General features: G+C 39.6%; 1 protein-coding gene across 10 annotated transcripts; it reads left to right on the plus strand.

Moving 5' to 3' along the window:
- Positions 1-27,118, plus strand: atxn2 (ataxin 2). Of its 10 annotated transcripts, none has more exons than XM_046841630.1 (25): positions 1-469; positions 5,064-5,097; positions 5,188-5,247; positions 5,552-5,623; positions 5,843-5,993; positions 6,902-6,916; positions 8,778-8,902; positions 9,001-9,092; positions 10,749-10,928; positions 12,113-12,288; positions 13,895-14,092; positions 16,579-16,761; positions 16,949-17,128; positions 17,247-17,336; positions 18,102-18,172; positions 18,267-18,595; positions 19,261-19,327; positions 19,541-19,687; positions 21,546-21,563; positions 22,784-22,847; positions 23,081-23,274; positions 23,483-23,606; positions 24,180-24,526; positions 26,130-26,301; positions 26,464-27,118. In XM_046841630.1, exons 1-25 carry the CDS (start codon positions 354-356, stop codon positions 26,490-26,492), a joined length of 3,234 nt encoding a protein of 1,077 aa, XP_046697586.1. In that variant the 5' UTR covers positions 1-353; the 3' UTR covers positions 26,493-27,118. The 10 variants fall into 10 exon arrangements, with proteins under 10 accessions (XP_046697586.1, XP_046697585.1, XP_046697588.1 ...); XM_046841629.1 differs by having other exon boundaries at positions 2-469; positions 22,784-22,853; XM_046841632.1 differs by lacking the exon at positions 21,546-21,563 and having other exon boundaries at positions 2-469; positions 22,784-22,853.
- Positions 27,119-27,142: the final 24 nt, after the last annotated feature.

The raw sequence follows: 27,142 nt of genomic DNA on the forward strand, positions 1-27,142 counted from the left end.
ACTGTTTAGGTCTTTATGTCTTTCAGAGGCGGACACGTCCTCCGGGGAACAGGTTATATCATTGTAATCTAGTAGTATATATTAATATAAGGAATCTTATTCGATGATAATAATTGTTCGTTTTAAAGGGAAAAAAATACGAGAGGAAAAAAATAAGGAAGCTAGCTCGCCTAGTTAGCAGTTAGTGTCCAGGCTGGAATCATCAGCCCTAGCAACAGCACCGCAGCTAGCAGGCTAACCCTCAGTTCGCGTTCCTGTCGGTTTGACACTCAAATCAGGCCGCGTTCTGAAATCTTTAGGGGATCTTTTATTTTCCAAACCTTTTCGCTGCCAGACCTGTTTATGGGATAATCATGTCAATGAAGCAGACAGGCGGTAATCGGAAACCCGGCGGCGGGAGCGGGGCCGCGGCGGCCTCGGGAACCGGGGGATGCGCAGGAGCTGCTGCAGGACGCCACGGGCTGAGCAGGTGAGTACAGTCCCCCCTGAGCTCCACCGTACACGCCTGATTTTACTGCTCATGAGTTAGAAATGGATATAGGATGAGTGTCAGGTGTAGAAAGCGCGGTTTAGCTGCTGTTCGGGATCTGCTGCAGTGCTCTAGCGGGTTACTAGCTGCTGTAGTGAGCGCAGTGTAGGCCGTGCTGGGAGAGGGACAGTGGGCTCGGGCTTTGCTTATAACCTAGTGTGTTTTTGGGTTTGGGAATTTCTTTGGGGGAAAAAGCGTGGAATCAAGGACACGGTGGAAAAATATCAGTGGAAGAAGAATGTTTGTCATATACAACGTTGAAAAATAAGTGCATGGTCCCGACGGAGCGGTCTGTCCTCTGCCTGTCTGTCTGTCTGTCAGCTGATCTGCCTGCTTGCCTGTCTGCCTTCCTGCTGATCTGTCTGTCTCTGTGGGTCTTCCTGCTGATCTGTCTGTCTTTGTGGGTCTTCCTGCTGATCTGTCTGTCTTTGTGGGTCTTCCTGCTGATCTGTCTGTCTCTGTGGGTCATCCTACTGATCTGTCTGTCTCTGTGGGTCTTCCTGCTGATCTGTCTGTCTCTGTGGGTCATCCTGCTTGCCTGTCTGTCTGTCTTCCTGCTGATCTGTCTGTCTCTGTGGGTCTTCCTGCTGATCTGTTTGTCTTTGTGGGTCATCCTGCTGACCTGTCTGTCTGTCTGTCTTCCTGCTGATCTGTCTGGTCTTTCTACTGATCTGTGTGTCTGTCTGATTTGTCTGTCTGTCTGTTGATCTGTCTGTCTGCCTGCCTGCTGATCTGTCTGTCTGTTTGCTTGTTTGTCTGCCTGATGATCTGTCTCCCTGCCTGCCTGTTTGCTAATCTGTCCTGATGAAATTCCTCATTTAAGTCACAGCCTGGACACTGAATGACTTTTTACATGTTCACGATCCTATTCCACAAAGTTGTTTTGTCTCAGGTGTGAATATATTGATTTAATGGTGTGTTCAGGGCACGTGGAGTGGATTTGTTGTCGTTTCTGACCTTTAACCCACTTAAACCAGCAGGGCTGGGGAGTTACTGAGCTGTTCCCCTCACAATTGTTTCAATAATAGTTCCTCCAGTGAAGTCACCAATGTACCCTTTTGAACCTGGTACCCAGATGTCAGTGTACCTTGGTATTAAAAAATAATCCCTTTATTTTGATAGGCTAGATGATCGTGACTTGGCAGGTGTTTTGAAGCTTGTTTAGAGAAATGAAAGCAAGCTTTGACGCGTAGGAATAATTCCCAGCCCCGTGTTATCACTTTTCTACCCATACCCAGACAGGTGCTTACCTGTGTGTGGCCCTGGCCTGGATTCTGCTTGGAGATTGGCTAGTTAATTCCCGTCTCCTGATTTTAGATTGGCTTGTAGATTTTACTCCCTTCGAACGAACGAACGAAGTAGCCAATTCAGGACGTGGCTTGGCAGAATGTGGGTAAGAGAAAATCTTATGCCAGTTCTTCCTTTCTAGTAGGCGTCCTTTCACCCGTGGCACTCAGCAACGTGGCTTTATAGCTAAACATGTCCTTCAAGCATGACATTTGGATCACTGTGAACTTCAGAACGTCTTGAATACGCCCTCTTAGAGTCTTGTGGACAACACAAGCTTCTTCATGTGGGAGCAGTCCTTGTGGAACGACACGTCACATGGGATATATTGAACACTGTATAGATCTCACTCGAAATTTGCTAAAACACACCCTTTATTTGTTTATAATTAGCAAAGATCAGAGCATTCAAAATTTCTGTTACCAGTGATAAGAAAAAGGATAAATCTGTACTTTTCAAGGTTTAGTTTCGCCTCTAAGAAGAGACTACCTCTTTTTTTGCGCTTTCTGAAAGTATATGGTGTAAATTATTAGCAGGAGAAGACGCATCTTGTTTTTCCAGATACTCTAATATAAGTTTGTAGAAACACATACATACTTGTTTTCTCGAGCACGCGTCATATAAACCAACGGCACGCATCAGCCAACAACAGCAGCTAATCAGCATCAGACAGAACTCGATCATCTCGGCCCCAGTTCACATGAGCTCTCTGCTCATTCTCTGCTCCGGAATCCAGCGAGCGGTTGGAGACATTGAGGAGTGTTACTGCAGATGTGCTCACTTTTCATTTTTCCATCCAGATTTATGCTATAAGGCGTTTTTTTTTAATCTCCTCATGGGATTTCCTTGGCGCCGTAATGCGGAAGTGGAGGAAAAACTGCCATGAGCCAGAAAACAAGTGAGCCGCAGTCCGATACCGCTTTCAGCCGTGGATGTTGGAATGCTCTGCTCCAGGATAAAAATAATACAAACGCTTTATTATAAGAGCGTTTTCAGGAAATTTGATGAAAAAAAATTATAATGATTTGGTGATTACTAATATAGACAATTAGATTTAAAGGTACAGGACTTTCAGTACGGTGCACGTGTACCTAATACAATTCACGTGTTACGCAAAACTAAAACCATATAAAATAAAGTTTCATAAATCAAATGATTTTGGAACACTAGACTGTCGTAACATTGGCAGGAAGTCAGTGATTTTGTGCATGCGGGAAAAAAACAATCAGTTTTCTCACGTTCAGTACAAATCGTGTTTCTGGTACTGATCTGGTAGCGCAGTGTCACAATGTCTATACTCAATACAATCAATATAATAATAATAGTGTATTGCATTCATTTGATTTCGATTTATCTTTTATTTAAAATTGTATTTAAAAAAATATAAACTGTTGATGTTCACAAATGTTGCTACTAATAAACAACGTTAATAAAAACATTTTTTAAATACAAAATAATAAAAAAAACACTGCAATTTTATGTTTTGCTTTCCTTCACCCTAACGTACCGACATTTAACCGGAACGTGACTTAAAAACCAGGGTACGTCTCGAAACGTGAATATCATGTACCGTTACATCCCTAATGTGTGCCGTTGACCAGCACAGTGTTGGAGTTGAAATAGTTTAAGCGCCGACTGACCCATCGAGCTAAATACCGATCTTGTCTTTATACACTGACATTTATTTATTTATTTATTTTTGCTAAATAAGAGTGAGAAATATGTACGTTTATACTTTAACCTGACACGTGTCCTGGTAATGATCTCACAGCTCTCCATCCCCATTGAACGTGACATTTTATGTTTTTCGTAGAATAAAACGCAAATGCTACTATGCCAATTTCATTGTCCACGATTGGAAAACGCAACACAATGCAAAGTTTCTGGGAAACACTACTACGGTACTGCCTTCATTACCAGTCAAGTCAAGGTCAAGGTGTCATGCTGTAATAGTTCACCTGAAGAACTTGGCATGTGTAAAGCCTCCTGAAATGTGTCGGGTTCATGAAAAACAAAAACGTTTTTAAAGCGTTGTGTCTATTAATAAGCAAGTAAATAACGAGCATATTTCATCAGTGTTGTTTTTGAGTACCGAGGGTGTGACCGCGCTCGTCTCCATATTTAGCCGCTTTGCTGTGCCCATGCCGAGTGTGTTTAGATCCAGCGGGTAGTGTGGCTGAAGTAGATGTCGTAGAAATCAGTCGAATCCTCCAACACGCTCTCTCTCTCAGACTTTCAGTCCAGAAGGAAATTACGTCAGTGATTTGGAGTCGAAGCGGAGTCAGTTCACTGAGCCTGTAACCTTTCTAATGAATAACACATGCGCAGGAGACCAAGATGAAGCTTTACATGGTGAAAAGAAACTGCAACCGTATTCGTGCCCCTGAATCTGGTTTGAAACACATTCAATGGTGTCTGTGTTGAAGCCACTCTGTCACTGTTGCTTTTTTCTCTTTATTTCTGATTGGTTAATTAAATGATTGACATTCGTAGACACCAGTTTATGCAGGAGTTAAACGTTTAAAGACTTAGTACTCATTTTTTTTCAGATTTTTATGTTCTTCATAACGGCCGGATGTTATGTAATGCAAATCGACCTCACCGTGAGCTTTATGCAAACGCGTCTGTTGTTTCGTGGTCCTGTGACGTAAGCTGCTTTCTTTGCCATCAGAAATGTACTTTGTGCCGCATTCGACCCAAACATGTTCCCCACCATACCAATGTTCCTTAAAACAAAACGAGCTCCATGAAGATATAGTTTGGAGTGGAAGATCTTGACTGGATTGCTATAGAGCTTTGACCTCAACCCTGTTGAACACCTTTGGGATAAATTGGAATGCTGACTGCACCCCAGCTCTCCTCACCTACATGAATACCTGATTTAATTAATGCCCTTATGGCTAAATGAATCTCTACAAATCTCCACTTCAAAATCTAGTGGAGCATCTTCCCAGAATAGTGAAGGATATTAGAGCAGCAAATTAGGGACTACATGTGGAATGGAATGTTCACATATGAATCAGGTATGGTCAGGTGTCCACAGACCTTTATGCATATAGTGTAGGTCTATGGGTAAAGGTTATCTGAGTGCCCATTGAAGGTCAAAAAGCTGTTAGTATTTACTCTTATCATGAATGCAAAATGCCCTTTTTTTTTTTTTTTTTTTAATAAAATAAAATGTGCTGCATGCTGCAATCCAAACGTATTGATTAATTCATAGGTTAAAGGTTTTATTGGTTTTGTGCAGGGGCCGCAACAGCGCCAAAGCACACTCCACACCAGTAAGTCCAAACCTTGTACGGTTTCTACTATTAAAACCTTATACATTGTGTTCACTGGCTGCAGAACTGATCATGTCGTTGTGCTTGCAGGTGGCCTTCAGTGGAGTTTATGCAAACATGAGGATGGTTCATGTCCTAACTTCAGTGGTGGTAGGTTTAAACAGGCGACTGTTTTCTCACCCCCCCCACCCTTTTCAAAAAATGTTTAATAATGGGTGTAATGTCATTGTGACAGGATGAAATTCGGTCAGACATTTGATATTTTGATAAACCCCAGCATTATTATTTGAGCTCTGTAGATTTTTAGACCAAAAGGAAACAGTATACAAGTATAAAGATGTGACCTGTGCTTTTTTTGGGGACGTTTTCAATTGATGGATTTAATTCACAAGGTTTTTTTCCCCCTGCTGTATTGTTTTTGTAAAATAACATTTTCTTTTAATCTGTCGTGCAGGGAAACAAGTGCGAACTTAAAGTGAAAAACGGTGCAGTCTATGAGGGTGTCTTCAAAACATATGGTCCAGAGGTACAGACAAATACATGATGTGTATATGCAGCTTTGATATATATATATATATATATATATATATATATATATATATATATATATATATATATATATATATATAAATAAATAAAAGAATGTGTTAATATATTATTATTATTATTATATGGACAGTGTAGAGATTATGTTGGTTGATGCATCCTTACAATAGAGTATGTGTTTGTGTGTGTGTGTATGCAGTGTGATCTGGTTTTGGATGCAGCCCACAGGAAAAGCCCAGAGCCGAGCGTTGTTCCTCGACGTGAAGACATAGTCGAGAGCATCATCTTCAAGGCCTCAGACGTCGTGGTGGTGCATTTTAAAGACGTCGACCTGAGCTATGCCAAAAAAGGTGAAGCATTTAGACGACGTCGTGAACACGCCGTGATTGCCAACATGCTCCTGTCACCGTTTCATTAATCTGAAACTCCCCTGATTGTGGATTAGGGTTTAGTTATGGTTAATTAAAATAAGATGCCTTATTGAAGTTTATTAGATATTGTTTGTGTTGTATGGAAGGTTCAGGAAGAAAAGGGTAATACACTGTAATACTCATAATGGACAGGATGCTGTGATTAGGTGCATTAACATAAAGCAGGTCTGACTTTTTAGTTATTTCCACTCCTCTTCTGGAAAATTGCCCAAAGTGTATGATTTATTTATTTATTATTTTTGTAAACAAATTGCCATTAGATCAACACAATGCGAATTATATTGCTTATTTTTAACATTATCGTTAACATTACACTAATATTAGTATATGAGCAAAAATTAGTCTCCAACACGTACACAATAGAACATTTTCAGTCAGATTTCTGGGATTGAAGACATTCGATTTTCTGCATTATTTAATAGAAAACTAAAAAAAAATGAAAGGACTAATGTTGTTAGAGGTTTCACACACTTTTATTTTTAATTTTCTTTAACCGTTAAATCCATTTCCATGATGATTTTTCATTATTGTTTAAAAATTACTCCTGTGTTTATACTTGTATAATAAGCATAGTCTTTATTTTGCAGTTTGCTTATGCCTCATTATATTCTGTATCAAGGGATTTATTGACTGCTTCTGCTGATTTTGCATTATAGTGAACGATGTCCTCATTCAGAATTGTACCCCTGGTTTTGTACTATAGTGTAGTCATTTAAATGTGTGTCTGTGTGTGTGACAAGGATGCAAAGCACTGCTTTATAATCTGCTCAGTTTTGACCCGCTGACCCGTTCTTTATTTTGTCTCTCTTCTCTTTCAATGGACGTAGTCTCATCAGAGCAAGGTAATCTGGTTTATACCCCCCATTCGACATCACTTCTCACATGTCATGTGTTTGCGCCAATGTAGATGGCATTAACGTGAAACCCATAGGTGCTATAGGTACTGATCGATGTGCCTAAAAAGCTAGTGCCAGTTTTCCAAGTTCTAAGATTCTAAGTCGATGAACTTTAACCCATTCACTATTCCCATGAAACAGAACTGGTTAAAATACCAGGCCACAAACCGAGACTTTAGAGTCATTGTTCTCTATCAGGCAATAAAAAGGCCTGAAAAATAATATTGAAAGTGCTCCATTCATGGCTGACATTACTTCATATCCAGGTTTATATATTTTTTTAAATGTTTTTAAGGTCCTCAGACCTTCACACCTCTTGTCTACTGAAACGCTAAACAGGAGAACGGTTCTTTTTTTTTTTTCTTCCATCATCATGCCACTAAAGCAGGACTAGAAAGCAGCTTAGCAAAACTCTTAATATTGTGGTCATATATGAAACCACAGGGCAGAAGTGAGTTAATCACATTACTCTAATGTACAGTACAACATTTTACTCCTAGACAGATGAAGTATCTTAGGTTTTAATGACGCACACTGGACTGCTCTGTGATGGCTTTTGTTTGTTTTTACCCTCACCTATATGGACAAGAGTTTGTGGACACCTGACTAAAAGATTCACATGTGCTTTTTGAACATCCCATTACACATTTAGTCTCCATTTGCTGTTATAATAACTTCCACTCTTCTGAGAAGATATTCCACTAGTTATTCTTTCAACCACACTTGGCTGAAAATGGCAGGTGTCCCAATACTTTTGCACGTATAGTGGATCTGTACTGTCTATCCGAAACAAGTGCAGTCAGTGGAATGCAAGTTTGTTAATCCAGTTAGATTTCAGCTCCTTTCTTTACAAGTTAGAACTTTCAGCATTTTTAACTCATCGGACATTTGCAGTGTGCTCAGTATTTCGTTATTATTGATTACACACAGATGTGCACCAAGAATGATATGGCTTTCTAATTTCTCTTTTCTAGTGGTTAGTCAAATAGCAGTTCATGAGCTCATAGATATTAGCTAAAAAGAAGAAGCATATCCCTAGTGAATATATGTATTGGAATGGTTTCTGTCAGAACTGTTTGGTTCTACAAAACGTAAAGAGATATGTTCAGTTGTAAAACCGTGTCCCAGCACAGCTTCTTCTCTGAAAAGTGAATAAGTCTAAACTCTACAGCAAAGCCATTGAGCAAGCTTTACCGTGAAATGCAGGCCTGCCCTTTAATCTGAAAGCTCTGTTGCCTGCGATTTATTTTAAAATGTCACTGCAGTCTTTGTAATTTTTTTTTTTTTAACACCCAAACACCCTCCCCACACCCCCAATTTTATACTTTGCATTGTTGTTGTTTTAAGTGCATGGTTTTTTTCTTACTATTTTATTTTATTGCATTGCCATGGTGTTGGTGGTGTAGTTATTAATCCAGTTGGTATTATATGGTGCTGGGAACAAACGTTCTGTTATTGGCAAGTTCGATCCAACCCAGCTACTGGTAAAATCGGTTGACCTCCAGTACCTACTTTAGTCTAAAACCATATTTCAGGAAAAATCCTACCCCAAAATCTGTATATTTTGTAGAATCTTCATGTTGCATTACAGATCTAATGATTGTGTATGCAGATGTGGTGTTAAAAACCGATAATGTGTTCCTGCATGCCATGTATAACCCTGACCTCACGTCTTCTTTATAATAACACAATCAAATAGTGACCAGTGCACCTTTAACAGAGCATGATGAACTGTAGTCATTATTTCTGCCTTCATCCTCTGTTTCTGTCATTAACACATTGTAATAATTTTTTCTCTTTGAGCCAGATAACCCTACAGACAACTCATTAAGCGCCCGATTAAATGGAGAACATAAAGAAAAAGATTTGGAGCCTTGGGATGGAGGAGATCAGCATATCTCCGGCAGCTTGGAGTCTCTCGATACTGACGTGGTAAAGCTTTTTTTTTTTCTGCAAATTTACAGATGATGTTTAGGGTTTTTGAAGTAATATTTACAATTTTTCACTGGATATTTTCACTCACTCCTCAGTCAAATGGTTGGGACCCTGATGACATGTTCAAGTACAACGAGGAAACGTATGGGGTGAAGTCCACTTATGATAGTAGTCTGTCCTCATACACGTGAGTGCCTTTTATTCCTTTACATTATGCCACAATGGAATATTTTTACCCTTCATGCTTTGCATTTACTCTATTAGTGAAAGCTGCTTGGTTGTGTTGGAGAAGTGAAGAAAAGAGTGCATGCAGTGTGGAGTGATAGCAGGAGTGATTTGGGATCGCAGAGGAGGGACATGGGGTATAACAGAAGGAGAATCCTGAGGATGGAGCCACCAGGAAGGAGGAAAAAAGGGAAGGCGAAGGAGAAAGTTTATGGATGTGGTGTGGGAAGACATGCAGGTAGATGTAGAGGACAGGGGTTCATGGAGACATATGAAAGAAGAAGAAAGCTGCTTGGTTGTGCTTTTCTCATGTCTTGTATATGGTCTGAATGCACGTTGTATAAATTCAGTTCTTTTGGAGCTTCTAATTTAGATCGCTTATTAATTGCATTATCAGCATATATGCATGGAATCTTAATTTTTATGTATGAATTTTATTTAAATACATAATTATGTATATGTATTATTGTTATGTTTGCAGTGGTGATGGACAGGTTGATGGACGAGGTCAGACAGGAGTCTCTGTGTACTATGATGTTTGCGGATGATATTGTGATTTGTGGTGAGAGTAGTGAACAGGTTGAGAAGAGCCTGGAGAGGTGGAGATATGCGCTGGAGAGAAGGGGAATGAAAGTCAGTAAGAGTAAGACGGAGTGGAGAAGGTGCAGGATTTCAGGTACCTGGGGTCAACAGTGCAAAGTAATGGAGAGTGTGTTAGAGAAGTGAAAAAAAGAGTGCAGGCAGGGTGGAGTGGGTGGAGAAGAGTGGCAACAGGAGTGATTTGTGATAGAAGGGTATCTGTGAGTGAAAGGAAAGTTTATAGGACTGTGGTGAGACCTGCGATGTTGTATGGTTTAGAGACAGTGGCATTGAGTAAAAGACAGGAGGCAGAGCTGGAGGTAGCAGAGCTGAAGATGTTAAGGTTTTCGTTGGGAGTGATGAGGATGGACAAAATTAGAAATGAGTTTATTAGAGGGACGGCGCATGTAGGACGTTTTGGGGACAAGGTGAGGGAGGCGGTATTGAGAGAGTTTGGACATGTGCAGAGGAGGGACATGGGGTATATCGGTAGGTGAATGATTGGAGCCACCAGGAGGAGGAAAAGAGGAAGACCAAGGAGGAGGTTCATAGATGTGGTGAGGGAAGACATGCAGGTAGTTGGTTTGAAACAGGCAGGTGTAGAGGACAGGGGGGGATGGAGACAGATGATCCATTGTGGCGACCCCTAATGGGAGCAGCCGATCGAAGATGATGATTGTTATTGCACATATGCTACCTGCAACACCTGAATGACTATTAGCTATACGAGGTGGCATTAAAAAAGGTTTTCAGACACGGTGTTCTAAATTGCTGTCTGTGATTAAATCGCATACATGGTAACACACGTTGTCAGAATGGCACCAGTTGCAGAGCTCCTTATGTACACAGGACAATGTCTTTTGGCACACTGACTTTCAAAAGTCGGTGCTCTCTGTGACTGTGTGTGCAGCCTCGTGCTGCCATCTGTTGGCGTGTAAATAAAAAATAGTCTCTAACCTTTTTGATCCCACCTCGTATGTTCTTTTCTTCAGTGTGTGTTTGTTAATTTTTTTTTCTTTTTAATTATCCGACGTACTAGAGTGCCGCTGGAGCGAGACAATTCCGAGGAGTTCCTTAAACGGGAAGCTCGTGCAGCGCAGCTGGCCGAGGAGATCGAGGCCAGCGCCACCTATAAGGCTCGTGTGGCGCTAGAGAACGATGAGCGATCGGAAGAGGAGAAATACTCATCTGTAGTGCGGGAAGCGCATGCACTCAGCAGGTCAGATATAAACGTCCATGTTGACAATAAGTACACATCTGTATTTCAAAAAACACAATTTTAAGGCCAAGGGGCTTTAAAAGAGACTACTTTGAATGGGCTGTAAGGCTTGTAAGCATTAAATGAACAAAGCACAGAGAATGGACTCAGTTTAAGGAACATGCAAAGTATTTTAATCAGTAAATGAGTATAATAACAGTAAACTGAATAACAGTGATCCAGGGATCTCTGATGTATTCCAAGTGAATCGTGGTGCCGTTCTGCTCATTCAAATGGCAAGCTTCATTAACTGACTAACAAATGTGCACACCATAACAAATGTACAAAGAACCCATGAAAATTCTGTGTTTACTCACACTTCTGTTGTTCCAAACCTGTATGAGATACTCCTTTAGATATGAAACAATGTATGGCAGAGCGAAAGTAAATCAATGTTAGCTGCACCCTTAAACTCGGTAAAAAGTTAATCTGTTGCCCATCTTGCCTAAAAAACACGGTTTTCACTGTCAATTTTACTTTTCTTTTTACGCATTTTGGTGGACGTTCTCAAAGGCACGCACATCCTACCACATTTTAATTGCTTCGGTGACCGGAATAAATTAGCGCCCCCTCCTGGTTGGAGAATCAACATCCTAATATGAAAGCAGTCTTTTGATTTTACAGCAGAGTGACATGGTCCTGCGGTCCTGGACCACCAGCTAGAATGGGTCTAATATGTGTCTAAATTAAAAACTCTTCTTTTTCTTATGTCTTGGGTGTTGGCATTTTATAACCAGCTCTTTAGAAGCATTTCTAATATCCGCACATATAATATTGTCTTTTCTTGACCTAAAAACGTTTGCATGACCAACGGTGATGCAAACTGACCTTCTTCCTGGTTCTTATTGAGAACCAGGAAGAAATCCATCAAAGCATACCTGCTATATTCCTGATCACTCAATCTCTCGTGTAATGTGTGAAAATTATACATTAAATGTGTGGAAGAGTGAAACCAACCAAATAAAAGGTAACACAAAGCATTGTCTACAATGCGTGAAAAGAAAAAATAGCATTCTTTAGAACATCCTTCAGTTACTGTAGACTATAAACTTTTTAGATTACAAGATTACAAATTAGGTTAAAGCTCCCGATGCCATGGTGGTCATTGATTTTGCTTTTCCAATTGCTCCTCTTCACATCACCAGGGACAATAAATACATTCCCCCGGGCCAGAGGAACCGAGAAGCAGGGCTGTCATGGGTAACAGGACGCCAAAACTCCCCCAGACTCATGCAGTGCAATCCTGGTCCTTCTTCATCAAGAGTTTCACCTCACGACTACAACACACACAGTGGTGTGGATCAACGTGTTGTCAATGGAGGTATGGTTAATGTTATGATATTTAATAATCACAAGCAATCACGATGTGTGAGAATGGCAGAATTTTTGTACAACCAATAGATTATAATTTTTGTTCATCTACAGGCAAGAAAAACACTTTTTTATTTCTTTTTTTCTGTGCTGTGCTCAGCGATTCGCTGAGATTTTCAGACATTTGTATCATGAGCTACAGACACAGACATCATATCTCCCCGCACTACAATCACAAAATGTCAATGACTTCCCACATTCACAATCTAATGGACTGTTAATGGACAAATGAATTTAGAAACATTCTGTGGAATTGACAAGCAAGCAGTACTGAATCATGTACTAATCATAAATATGCTAAATGAAATTGAACAAAGTAAAACTCTAAATGTAAAAAAAATCTCTTCAATTAAAGCACATGGTGTCAGTGATTTGCCTCCAGAGGCCGCTCTCGTACTGTATAACACAACCTGGAAAAACTATCGGTATGGATTTTTGCAGTTTTGGCAACCAGGTCTAGGTGCTAATTAATCTTTTAATAAATTAATCTAAAGTTTGTATCCAGTGTTATAAAATTGGTTGTGAAGCAGGGATGTCCAAAGTATATGTCACATGAGAAGAGGAGAAAAAAATGCCCTTGACGCACATCTTTATTTCTGATTCACCATATCATTTTTGTAGCCTCGCCTTCACGGTCTGTATTCATACTGACAGTGAAAGAGGGGCTTTAAAATTTGATGGACAAGGCAAACTGAGAAGCAAATAAACCGACTCTCACCTTCAGGATATCTTGACTTTTTTCAGCAAGTCTGCTGCAGCACAATATAGAAAAACCTTCAATAAGAAGGTTTCGTTAGAGGTCACTGATATTACAAGCGCATGACTGTATTGCTTATAACTTCAATGGCTTTATTAAGCATTACCCTCTATAGTACTAAAAATAAGCATTTTTTTAATTGTACTGTAAGTTTTATTGAAAAAAGAAAAAAATTATATTACAGAATCATACTTTAATTTTAATATAATACAATTTGCTATAAGGCAACATTTTGCTTTTGGCTCACAGCCTCAATCAAATTAGCTTTTTTGCTAATTGCTAATTCTCGTAGAACTACATATTTCTGGTTCAGATCAATTCGTCTGTATACTTTTACTGTGAATCTCTTCTTTCCATTTCCATGTCTTTTTTTCATCTTGTTTTCTCTTTTTGTATTTTTTCTTTTTTTTTTTTTTTAAATCCATCAGTGCCTGCATGTTAATCAACAAGGCATTCAGTTTTGTCACAAAATCCAAGATAGTATCAGAAAAAATGTAATTATGAACTTTTGGTATAAAGTGGTTTTTATAGATGATCCAGCGATATAAAATTTAATAGCAAAAAATTGAGTGAAAATGTCTTAAAAATATTAGTGAAATTTCTGCAATTGCAGTACTCATTTATTGTATTCCCTCTTTTTATTTTTTTTATTTATTTTTTTTATTACATTTTTATTCTCAATTTTCCCCTGAATCTCCTTCGTCAAATGTCTGGTCTCTGCTCCGTGCATTATTTACGTTTATGTCGATTTTGTTTCTTCCCCCCTGTCTAATTTGTTTTCCCCCCGTTCACACATCAGGTTCCCAACATTGGTTCTCTCGCTGTCCATCTCCCTCCTCTCGCCCTTCCTCTCGCTACCAGTCAGGCCCCAACGTCTCCCTTCCCACTCGGCCTCCCTCCAGACCCCCATCCAGGCCCTCGCGGCCCCCCTCTCACCCCTCTGCCCATGGCTCTCCAGCACCCTTCTCCACACTGCCCAAACGCCTCTCCTTGGAAGGTATTAAAAACACCTGGAGTGGCCCACTATGGTTTATTTTGATTTTTTGCTTTTGCATGGGATGTGCTGCAGATTCACTTCTGTGTGCTTTTTTAACTCCTGGGTGTGGATTTGGTCATTTTGAAGTGCATGTTTAATTCCTAACATCTCACCTTGGTGAACTTTCCCACTACTCATTCTTCATTATCTCTCTGACTCACTGGTTTTTGATTACGCACAGGATTGTGCCATTTTTTACCAATTTGTTGTGTTAATTTTGGAGACTGGCTAGACCTTTACAATTTCTAAAAAAAAACAGTCTCAATTTCACTTCCTTCTATGACTTCAGTCTGGCAGTAGAGTCGTTCACTGATCTCACGAGTTACACGGACTCAACGGATGAAACTGGCTCGAAGTACTATATTTCCATATTTTACATTTCCTATTGTGGTACTTCAATAAGTCACGTCACTGCCAGATTAAAAGCATGGGCAGCTTTGTTCTAAACGTGTGCTTTGGACTGTCAACTGCTTTTAACTTTTACTTTTAGAAGGCTAAAAGTTTCATGAAATTTACAGCTGAATTTTCTTAAGGTTTTTGAGAAGTGCTACATCTTTGATTCCTCTCAAGGTTTCTTTCTAATATCATCTCAGGAGATTTCCCCAACCATCAGGGATAAACTTAGAGGACAAATTGTTACATTGCCACAAATTAAATCTGTTTTTTTTTTAATAATTTGTTTTTGTTGATATTTTTTGCAGTTTCCAGTAACAGCTATCTAGAAAACTTTTAAACATGAATTTCACCCTCGTTAGGAACTCATTGGCTGAGACAATTATTGTAGGAAGATAATGACTGATCTTTTCAAACCTGCAAAATCACAAATGATTATAACACCACAAACCTGCAGAATCGGCTAAAATCTGCCAGGCAGCTCAGCATCCGTGATCGCCTCTGCCTGCAAGCAGTTCCCCACCTAATCATCCTCACAATCTTCTGTCTTCGATACAAGTTTGTTCACAATTTGTAATTGGCAGAGACGTATGGAAAACCTCTCTGCATCTTGTACACACAGGTTTTCTTTTGGGTTTTTGTTGTTTTTGTTTACAGAAAACACCATTTAAGCCAGTGTTTTGTTTCGAATTATCCTGATTGAGTTTTTGGTATCAGGGCGGCTGCTTTTTTTTTCTGAATATGTAGAATTGTGTCGGTAAATGTATGCTGTCGGTTATTAGTCTGTTACAATTCTATACGAATGAATTACAGATACAAGGTTTTCTTTTTATTAACCCCACAGGCTGCTTGCTTATAACAAGGTGCGAGAAGCTGAACTGAACACAGCAAAAAGGTTTCTGTAGCAAACCACGTTTTTGTTTACAACTCTTTATAAGGCAATAAGGGACAGTGTTATCTGCCCTCTTCCACATACACAAGCTCCCAGATGCCTGAAATTGGCTAGTGTTCCACTGACGGATCAGAAAGAGACATGTACATCATGTATATAAGGCATTCTCTAAATCTAAGTGCGATGCAGCATGGTGTACTCGTGTGAGTGTGATGCAGTGCGGGTTTTTCTGTATGTAATCCTGATGCAGCGTGGGATACTCCTGTGTGTAATCCCCGTACAGAGTGGTATACTTTAAGTGTGTGATGCAGTTCTGTATTTTCTAATCCTGATGCAGAGCAGATCACTGTTGTGTGTCATTGTGATGCCTCATGGTAAACTCAGTGTGCAGTTGCGATGTAAGCAGTATACTCTGTATATGCGTGATGCAGATGTTATAAATGGTGAGGAAATTAAGGAACGTGGCAGCTCGGAGTTGCTGATCGGAAGGTCAAGGGTTCAAGCCCCAGTATTGCCAAACTACCACTCTTGTGCATGACCCTTAACCCTCTGTGCTCCAGGGACACTGTATCATGGCTGATCCTGCGCGGTGTTCCCAGATCCCTAGAATCATTAGTCTATGCGAAGAAAGAATTTCACTTTAAATGAAAAAAATGTAATGTCTGTCTATCTGTACTCATCTTTAAATAGCAGGTCATGTTCTATTTATTTAATCAGTTAATGAGTATCACTAACATTGATATTAGTTGATGATACTCAAACAGAGAAAGAAAGAAAAAAGCTTTTCTGGGTAGTTCGTGGTTAATGACTTTTTGGAAAAATCACTTGTGTTTCTCCAGTTAGATTATTATTATTATTATTATTATTATTATTATAAAATCTTATATTTGCAACGGAAAAGAGAAGAATGAGGTCACCGTTCATACTCACACTCTCGCCTTATATACGCACTTATCCAGGCACTGCAAAGCAAATGTCAGAATAGAGTCAAATATATGATCTTTTTTTGTTACTTTAACTGTGCCATGGTTGTTGGTTTCTTGGGCTCCTCAGCAATTCCTTTTGGCAGTTTGGGGATTTGAACTCAAACCTTAACCACTACTCCTCTTCACACCTCCTACCACCAATGCAAATCTGTTCATTTTGATGCTTCGTTTTAAAGGTCCTCCAAGGATGTCTCCGAAGTCCCAGCGGACGCCCAGGGCACATCGAATGCCCTCCTGCCGGGGAGGTGGTCCCCCTGGAGTGGAATTCATGTCACAGGGTACCTCTGTGGAGGCTACAACTACTCCTCCTTCCCGTAGCAGCCCTTCTGGTGGCACTTGGTCTTCAGTAGTCAGTGGAGGTGAAGTATCTGAGTGCCACTTGTGTTTAATCCGTATTAATCAGCTTGGTAACTGTAGTTCATTTAGATCAAGTAATACATTTCTATCGATCAGTTTATAGCTTCACAGTGTTTACGTTTACATTTAATAGCTTCACTTTAGTGTCACAAGTGAAATGCTATTTCATTGTGGACGTTTTTCTCACAGGACACAGACCTCGCTCTCCTCGGCAAAGCACAGTGGGAGGAGCTCCTTCTGGCCCCTCCTCTTCATCCTCTCCACAAGCTGGCACAGTGCCAGTCGATCCAGTAACTACGCCCACTTCGGCAACGTCCCCGATTTTAGCGAGTCCAGCACCTAACATGGCTGCTATACCAGTAACCGAAGGTATTAAAACGTGTGGGTGGGGTTGGGGGCAGATGAGAATGTGGATTCCAGCTTTTTTTGCTCTTTTTTTAAATTTTATTTTTATGTATTTATTTTTATTTTTTATTTGATGACGTAGCGAAAGAGATTCGGCACAACTCTCCATCAGCCAACAAGGAGAATGTGAAGCCTGTGGAGTCTTCTCCAAGCAGCCGGCCAGTTAGTAAAGGTATGTGATGTTTTATTGTTATTTTAGATAATCGGTAGCTTTAGAACACAAGTTTTTCATTTGACAAATGAGTTACAAATGTTCAGCGCTACACAGGGTTCTTGTATGTATATTTTTATAATTATAATCATGCTAAATGCACAATGATCCAAATATGATTTCATCAAGGAGCCATAACTAAAGCCTGCCTTCTTTTTTTTTTTTCTTAGGATGGTTCTGAGACATATCATATATCATATCACTCATTTTGTATACCGTTCATACATATTCATGAATTCTAATTTTGCTCATTTCGGTATTCTTTACAACTTTTAACACTAATGACGATACAGAGTCGAGGCTAAACGTTTAACTTATTGTCCTCTGCTGTGTCCAAATGTCTTACTACACAGGAATTGGTAATCAAACACAGAGAGCATTATAACAATCCAAAAATGATAGTCAAACATGCCTGCCACAGCTTTACACTGAATACCAGAACTGAGTTTCAGTAACGCATCTTTTTTTTTTCAAGTTATGCTTAAAATAAATATTTTGGCTGTCATTTATCAAAGGTCTACTAAAATGTAATTCCAATTATTTCTTTCTCTCCTCATATCGCACTATAATATTGATATCGTCTGGACAGTGGAAAATATCATGATATAAGTTTTAACTCATATCGCCTACTTTTAGAATTGAAGTAGCTTTGATGTAATGCTGTCATAGTAACAATAATAATACGACTGTGCATCCAAATGATCCTTTTGAATTTTTTTTTTGCAGGATATGCCGGCATGCAGTCTGACCATAGAAAGCAAATCGACAATTTAAAAAAATTTAGTGCGGATTTTAGGGTAAGTTCAGATCTGCTTCTGTATTATCTTTGCATTTTTGCACTGTGCAGGTTATTGAAGAGCATCTCTTCTTTTTCAAATATTTATTTTTTAGTTGCAGTCGAATCCAGATCTTTGGGTTGAGACAACGATGACGAAGTCTTCTGGAGACAAACTAAAGGAGTCTCCCGGTGATAAGTGCATGACCGAGTCAACAGGACCCAAGGTTTGCTCAGAGTCTTCCGGTGGTGAAGAGGTGGCAGCGGCAGTGGGTGGCAGCTCTGTGGGGAGTAAACCTGGCACTCCTTCTCCATGTCCCTCATCCTCCACTCTCAGCACGGAGCAAAAACGTGTACCTGACGTGACCTCTCAGGGTGTCCAGACTTCCTCACCCGCTGCTGTGAAATCGGATGAGAAAGAAGAGAAGAAAGATCATGTATCAGAGTAAGTTGTCAATACTGGAAACTTTCCATTGGAATTAACGGGACTGTATGGAAATAAACTGGGAATTTACAAAATTGCAGGTTTGCCTATAACGGAGAAACTGACATGTAGATAAAAAGATCCTGCAGTTTAATTTTGATTAAAAACAACCAGATTTATTGCAATTTTAGTAGAACATCTACCCTGCACATTTAACAATCACATGCACACTTACTGCAGAACTACTGAGGCCACGCCCCCTACAGGCACTGTGCATTACTCTATAATATAACACTATTTCTTAAATCCTGCACACAAAATAATGTTTTGAGAAATTACTTAAATATTACATACATTTATGTTTAAAACTTCATTGTGCTGTGTGTAAGCTGTTGTGTAACTAAATGATTCTAACAATTACATCAAAGTCAAAATTGTCATTAAAAAAAATCTGGTTAGCTTCCTTTTATTCTGTTAACATTGTAATCAGTTATAATTGCTGTATCAGGCTAAAAGGATGAAGAATGGAGTAGTGTTCTTGGAGTTTGCGGTAGTGTGTTCATGTGTGCTTCGACACACTGTGGGGAATTTTGTGTGACTGACTTGCTTTTATCATGCTCTACTAATGAGGGTTGCATGATTCAATGGCAAAGACTTGTGTTTTGTTTTGTTTTTGCCCCATGCAGGAGTGTTAGAAAATCAACGCTCAATCCAAATGCCAAGGAGTTTAACCCCAGACCTTTCTGCACTCCAGTGAGTATCTCAGTGATGCAACAATGACACTTTAGAGCTGCACAAATCATTACTATACTATTACCTTGTAGATTATCTGCCTGTCTATATAGTAGATCTGTATATATTATGTTGTATATAACTTATTAATCTTATGTACAAACGGCAGATCAATCATCTTGACTCTCACATATTACAAATGTAGGTATAAATACATAGACTTTTTCTCCTCAGCCCAAACCAGCCACTACTCCGACTCTTACGCGACCCCAGGGTCAGCCCAGTCCTTCCATCTTGGTGCAGCAGCCTCCTACCGTATATAGCCAGCCAATGTGCTTCCCACAGATGTACCCACTGACCCCAGTCAGCCCCGGACTGCAGGTACAAATTTCTCACTATTTTATCTTTGGAAGCTCAGCAAAGTCTTTGTGCATTGTTTTTTTCCCCCTTTTCTTTCCTTTCCTTTCCTTTTCTTTGCTCTGTGTACTAATTCTCTGTTTTTAGACTAACACGTGCCGCTATGCCTTTTTGTTTTCCTTGGAATGTTGTTTGAGCTTTTTATGTATTTCATGCACCCTCGAACGTCCACTTTGCTTCTTTTTTTTTTTTTTTCCCCTAGCGGAAAAGCAGTTTCTTGTACTTTGTAAGTTTACAGTTTTTATGATTGAAAATGGTAAAACTTGTATGTACACACACACACACACACACACACACACACACACACACACACACACACCGATCAACCTTTGAAACAACATTAAAAAATAGAAAGTTGTGGTTAGAGCATAGGGTCAGCCATGATACAGTGACCCTGAAGCACTGAGGTTTAAGGGCCTTGCTCAAGGGCCCAAGAGTGGCAGCTTGGTGATACTGATACCCCTCAACCTTTCGATCAGTTGAGATGTTGGATGCAGGATAAATGAGCAAATGCATGGGGACATCTTTAACATTAATGGTAATGGCTTTACATAGGCCAGTGGTTAGTACCCACTGAAGAGCATCTGTAGAAGAAATTGCTGGAAGAGTTCATGCTGGCTGGGATAGAAAGGTGTCATAAGTGCGTCACGTGCCGACTCCTGTCTAACACTGAAAGCGTCTACACTAGGCATGCAAGCATCAGAGCTGGACCCTGGAGCAGTGGAAGGTGGTCTGATATATCTTTTACATCATGTGGATGACTGGGTTTGTGTATGTCGATTACCCTGAGTAGAGATGACGCCCTGATGATGACACAATGATGCACTATGGGAAGACTAAGCTAGTGGAGGCAACATTCTTCTTCCTCCTTCTTTTTTCCAATTGTATGGTGCGTTTAACAATGGACATTGTCCCAGTAATCCCAATGAGCAGCAAGGGGAAAACTCCATGAGCTGGCATGAGGAAGAAACCTTGAGAGGAGCCAGACTCAAAAGGGAAACAATCTGTCATCTGGCTGACACTGAATCCTCTGTCCTAACATGTATGACCCCTTTCAACAAGACAATATGTTAAGGACGATTTGAGGAACATAACGGAGTTCAAATTGTTGATTTGGCCTCCAAATTCCCCAAACCTCAATCTGATTGAGCTTCTGAAGGATGCTCTGGACAAAGACCAATTCATGGAAGCCTCACTCACACGGATCTTCTACTTACTTATTTACAGAGCTGTTTTGCTGGAACAGGGGAATCTACACCATATTATACAGGTGGATTTATTAATAAGCCATGCGTATAGATCTATGTGTAGATGTTTAAAGTCAGATATTAAATCACTCATGCGTTGTTATTGTAGCATCTGCCACAACATAGGAGTTAAAATTTACTCTCAAATATGAGCTCAAAGTGCGTGCTGATTATATTTCAACTCTAATATACTGTAGACAGTTAAATAAAAGTAATGAGTGCACACATTTACCTTCAACTTCAACCCATAACTTCATCAGTGTTTCATTTATTTTTCTTTAAACCCATGTATGAATGTTTTTGTATCTTGTTTAGATTGAAATTCGCAATAATTTCTCAGTGGTGTTTTTTTTTTTTTCTTTTGGATACGTGTGATTTTGCTGCTGCTTTTTATGATTTGGCAGCAAATACTCTATAAATGAGTTTTATAGAAACACTACACCCATCTTGCCATATTGCCATAAGGAAATCCTGATGATACAGCAGCAGTTTCAAATGGTTTAAAATCAGACATGCGATGATCAAACTAAAGACTGGTTCTTTTTTTTCTGTCTCTTCTTTCTTCTCTCCATTAGAAAAGCATTATCTGGAAGGTTTGTGCAATTCTAAACTTTTCTTCTTTATTTTTCCTCCCATGTTGATAATGTTAACGAGATGTTTGCTTGCTTGTGTGTCCCTGCATATGGTTTACCAATTTCCTGCCCAGTTCATCAGCTTAAACATTTTCAGGTTGTCTTTGTCTTTTTGTGTGCAAAAAAAAAAAAAATTGTAAACTATTTACATTAGAAAACCATAATAAAAAATATATATTTGCTTATTTTTTAGTTATGATACTTGTCACAACCCTCCTTTTTGATTATTTTAGATTTGATTGTTTTTTATTTGCATGATTATTTGTCAAATATGAAAAGAAAATATTCACGAGAATGCTGTTTTTTATATAGCGTATGGGTTATGCGTTAAATCACCACAATAAAGCAACAAGTGGCGCATTAACACATACAGCTTTTTATTTTCTCTACAGTTAGTGATGATGGTAGCTATGAAATTTAAAGATGTTTAAAATTCGCCTTTAAGACTGAGCCCGGATAAGGCCGGTTTTACCAATCTGCATCTGACTGGATTTCAGTTGTGTATGGAAATTACACGTTACTGTCAAATGCTATGAGTATAAAAAGTAGATTTTTATCAGATGAGATCTTATATTTCCTAAAAGGAAATGCCAGGACTACTGATATAATGGCCTGACTGATATCACAGTGGTCACTGATGCAAAAATTATGGAGCTCGAAGTAATAGCTGATAATTGTGACAATTGGTGTAAAACTTAAAATAAACAATAAAGACCCACATCAAGCCAATAATAATGTTAAATATATAGAAAATTCAGCTGAGGTAGTGACCAAAAGGAGAATTGTTTACCAAAATATGCATTCTACTCCTCTAACTCCTCATTCTCACCTTATATAGTCAGTGAAACCAGATTCAAATTTGATGGTAAAATTTGGTAAACAGCAGACGTTCTTTGATCGTGATGAACATTTGACGGAAACTAGATTATTCATTAACTCGACATCGCAGCATCACCTTATTTTGGCAACCACTTGCCGCCGTACTGACCTGAATCTCATGAGACTGCTGCACATGTACATGATCAGTCATGTGGGCCACCAGAACACACCAGGCCACAGTAGAGGTGAAGATCAGATACAGCCTACAAAAGGACAGGGTTCAGCTCTGAATAGTAACAGTGGTGTTGTGTGTTGCTATAGTTACGCTGTGTAAACTTTATTTCTGTTTCTCCACCCATCAGCCTCCGACTATGTACCATGTTCCGGTTCCTCACATGACCGTAAGCCAGTCTAAGTACAGACCAGGTAAAGGTGAGAGTATTTATTCCTTTTTTTTTTTTTTATTTTAAATACAGTTTTTTAAAGAATGATGGACATTTTAGTTTTTTGTGTACTTTAAAGATGAAAAAAGAATGCGCAAAATAAAAATGTATTGAGTCATTACATGTCACACAAACAGAAGTTATCTGTAAGAAAGAAATGTATCTTGTAAACATGAGACGAAAGAAATGAGTTTTCTTTGGAATCCTCTCTGCCAGTACCCAGCATCCCACAGCAAAGACCCGAGCAGCATCACCCAGCAGGCACGTCACCCATGATGCACCCTGCCACAGCTGCAGGTCCCCCAATTGTAGCCCAGAACCCTGGTTACTCCCCCCAATATTTCACTTGTAACCCTCAGCATTTTAGCAGCCAGCCGCTGATGCAGCAGATGACCCATTACCAGTCCCAGGTATGTACCAGAATTAGTATAGGTTTTAAACACACACTTAGCATTTATTCAAAGTGTCCACATACACCGATCTGAAATAAAAGTGATGCTCAGTTGCAAAATGATTAATTTTTTCCCTTCAAATAAATGTGGTTTAATCAACTTTTAGATCTAGAATTGTTCAACTGAAATGTACTTGACTCGGACCACAAAACGTTTCTCTTTCCAGGCCCAGCATGTGTTCAGTCCGGTTATGCAGGGAGGTGCGAGGATGATCACCCAAAGCCATGGCCAGCCCAATCTGGTCTCCTCCTCTGCTAACCAGTATGGTGAGCAGACCCACACAATGTATGGTAAGAACCCCATCCCTGACCTGTTTGCTTTATTTTATTTTATTTTTTATTCTGATCTCAGTAAAGCTCGTGGTTGTTTTTGTTACACAATATACCCAGATGTCGATCGATACGGGTTTTCTCTGGCCGATGCCGATATTTAGAAATCGTGGCAGTGCCCGTGCCTACCTGTAGCCTAAACTACAGCTGATTGAACAATACAGTAACCAAAAAGTTTTTTTCACTCTCTCTCCAAAAGTAGCATCATATTAAACCAATGAATTTTAAAATGCTAGATTTAGAACAAAGGATAAGAACTTAGAGGCGGAGCTCGTCGGCAAGAAAGAGAAAGAGAACTCCCAGAAACCCCCCAAAACTGACAAAAACAAACAACGATGGTGTGAAGAGGGAACACGCAGACACTTGTTGTCGTTCTTGCAACTGGAAAAAAGCTACACGAATCTGTAGCATGTTAAAAGCTGCTCGCTTTATATATTCACAGTTCCAGCTCTTCCTGTTTCTCTGTTTGGTTGATTAATTTGCATTCAACTGGATTCAACTGCTTTTTTTTTTTTTTTTTTTTTTGCATTTTAGTCTCCGCTCCCATCCATCAGCAGTACCCTCATCCAGGTGCCACCCTTCACCCGCATCCCCCTCAACCCCCACAGCCTTCAGCCACACCAACAGGTCAGGCTCAGCAGAGTGGGCAGCATGCCGGTACAAGCCACGCTGCTGCCAGTCCCGTTCAGCACCCACAGCACCAGGCGTCTCTGCACCTGGCCGGTGCGGCTCCCCCGCAGCAACAGATGTACTCTGCCTTGACGCCAACTCCGCCCTCGATGACCCCCGGCCCAGCTCCCCAATCCCCTCAGACCGTCTACATCCACCCTCAGCAGGTTCAGCACTCGTACAATCCCAACCACATGGCCCACATGCAGCAGGTCAGTTCTTGGTTGGAATTCTTTCTACACTCTGATTTCTTTTCATAGTCCATCTTGATGATATTTAAAGCTTCCTCTAGAAACCCAATTTAATCTACTCAATGGAAAATCAACATTTACTTAGAAATTGTGTGTCTCATTACATTTCCTCATGTGTTTATATGGTCTCAGTAATTGGACACATTTCCTATTGCTTTTTAGGTCATTTACGCATTTTAAAACTTTGTTTATTGTATCTGTTTGGTTTTAGTGCCAGAGTTTGATTACAGGCTGATCAGGGCTCTGGCTATAGCTGACCAGTAACTTGAGCCGTTTTTTCTTCATGTCCACACACATTTCTCTCTGTTTTGGCCTTCCGTCCACACCGAGACTTTTCAGTCAACGAAATATCGTAGCTTTTTTGAAAACGCCACTAAAGTGGATACGTTTGAAAATGCAGTTTTTGCGTCACAGTGTGGCCTGTGTGAACTGTGGCTTTTAAAAAAAACAATGATTCATTTTTTTTAGTCACAGCCACGATGTTTCAAAGAGCCGGAAAGTAAATGAATGCTGGGTGGAAATGGCTCGAGTCGAGCGTCTTGCATTTTGCTCACACGCCGTACAGAGACGTGAACGTTTCCAGACGTTTTGGCGTGGACGAGCAACTTTTGGGAAATGATTGAAAACAAAACATAAAAAGTGTGGCATGGTTAGGAAGTAAATAAAAACATTTCCGAGATTTGTTGAAAATTTTTTTTTTTTTTTTGGAGCAACTTACTGTTTCCTAATTATTATTATTATTTTTTATGTTAGTAACTTAGTTTTAGTACTTTTAATTTTTATTTTTTTTTAAGTAAAATAAATATGCAACTTGACCAAAACATCCAAATGAGCCTTAAAGTAAAGAGTATTTCACAGCATGGTTGTGAATGAGACAGCATGGTTATTCAGAGATAAAATGCAATAAAAAAATTATTGTAGTTGTAGTAAAAATACTTCTATCTTATCAGAATTTAGCAGAAGGGATCTTACAAGCATCCACTGTCTATTGTTTTTCTAATTTTCCTCACAACTATTAAGCTGATGTCTCTCATCTGGCTTTGCTGACAAATACAATTGTCTATTATCAGCAATACCAATGGTATTAAATCAAGAATGTGCAGAGGATGGTTCAACATGATCAGTGTAAAGATCCATGAAGTTACTAAGAAACTCAAGAACGTAAAGGATGGATTTGGACTGTGATTAATATAAACAGGCTGCTACAGCGGATTAGGACCACAGTTTGCATGAACAGTTCTGCATTTAGGCCTCAGCCTCAACCCTGTCCTGTTGTAGGCTGTATCTTCAACTGGTGAACAGTACACCATTGTAATGAATGGATGTTCTGTACCACCCAGATGGTTGGTTCCCTACTGAGTTTGGTTCTCTCAAGAATTTATTATACCATCTCAGGACGTTTTTCCTTGCCTTAGGTTCGCTAATTAGGGATAAACCTATACAAATTTTATACATTTCATATTTGTTTATCTCTGTAAATCCGCTTTGGGACAATGTTCATTTGTTTAAATTGCTTATAAAAAAAATCAAAAGCGATCTAACCCCATTTTTATGACCACTGCAGGCACACATGCAGTCAGGAATGGTGCATCCACATCATGGCACTCCGTCTCACCCTGTGATGCTGATGGCCACACAAGCACATGGAGGCCCACAGCAAACTTTATCCCAGAGCACACTCAATCCGATCCCTGTCTCCTCAACCGCACATTTCTCCTACATGGCACATCCTTCAGGTATGCATTCAACTTCCTACACGGGACTTGACACGATGAACGTTAATGACTTCCTGAGAAATGTTTAAGGTGGCATAGATCACGTGTCCCGGTTGGACTTTAATCTCTCCATAAATGTGAAATGATAGATTTTTGTGCATTTATTGATTTTTTTTTCCTCAGTACAACCTCACCATCAGCAGCAGCTTTAAGAGGATGAAGATGGGCTCGTTTCTGCTGACTCGCAGTGACCCCGCTCTTCTCAGCCCTTGTGAGCCACCGACGTGGCGACTGATCTTCACCTGCTCCTTCTCTCCATGCCCAGTGAAACGCCCAATAAACCGTCTTTCACTGCACTTCTGCTAATCTATCCCAAATTCATGCTAACGAGCGAAGTTGCGGTGAACAGATGTTTTCTTTTTGTTTTTTTAACACGAGTTTTAACACGAGGGGGACAGTTTTAGATGCCGTGAGTGAGAAACCGAATGTCAAGAAACTGGAACTTGCGTGTTGTTTGCACCTTCTCAGTAACAAATTCTTCCAGTGAATTGACAGTATTAACATTACTGTTAAATGCTGCTACTATTGCCATGTTCAGGAACTTGGGGTAAAGAAGGAAAAAAAAAAAAAAAAAAAATTGACTCCCAACGACTCTAACCGAATTAAACGAAACAGAAACTTCCAGTGATTTGGCGAAAACAATTAGTTATTAATCAAACTGAACAGGCCCCAAGTACGTTTGACTCATAAAACTGCTAAGTTAAAGTCAATTTTACTTTGTAGATAATATAAATGAATAAAAAAAGAATAAAAACATTAAAAAAGTTGTAAAAACTGGTAACGGCTTACGTGTTTCATCATT

The sequence above is a fragment of the Silurus meridionalis genome, chromosome 27, assembly GCF_014805685.1.
Source record: "Silurus meridionalis isolate SWU-2019-XX chromosome 27, ASM1480568v1, whole genome shotgun sequence".
Classification (NCBI taxonomy): Eukaryota; Metazoa; Chordata; class Actinopteri; order Siluriformes; family Siluridae; genus Silurus; species Silurus meridionalis.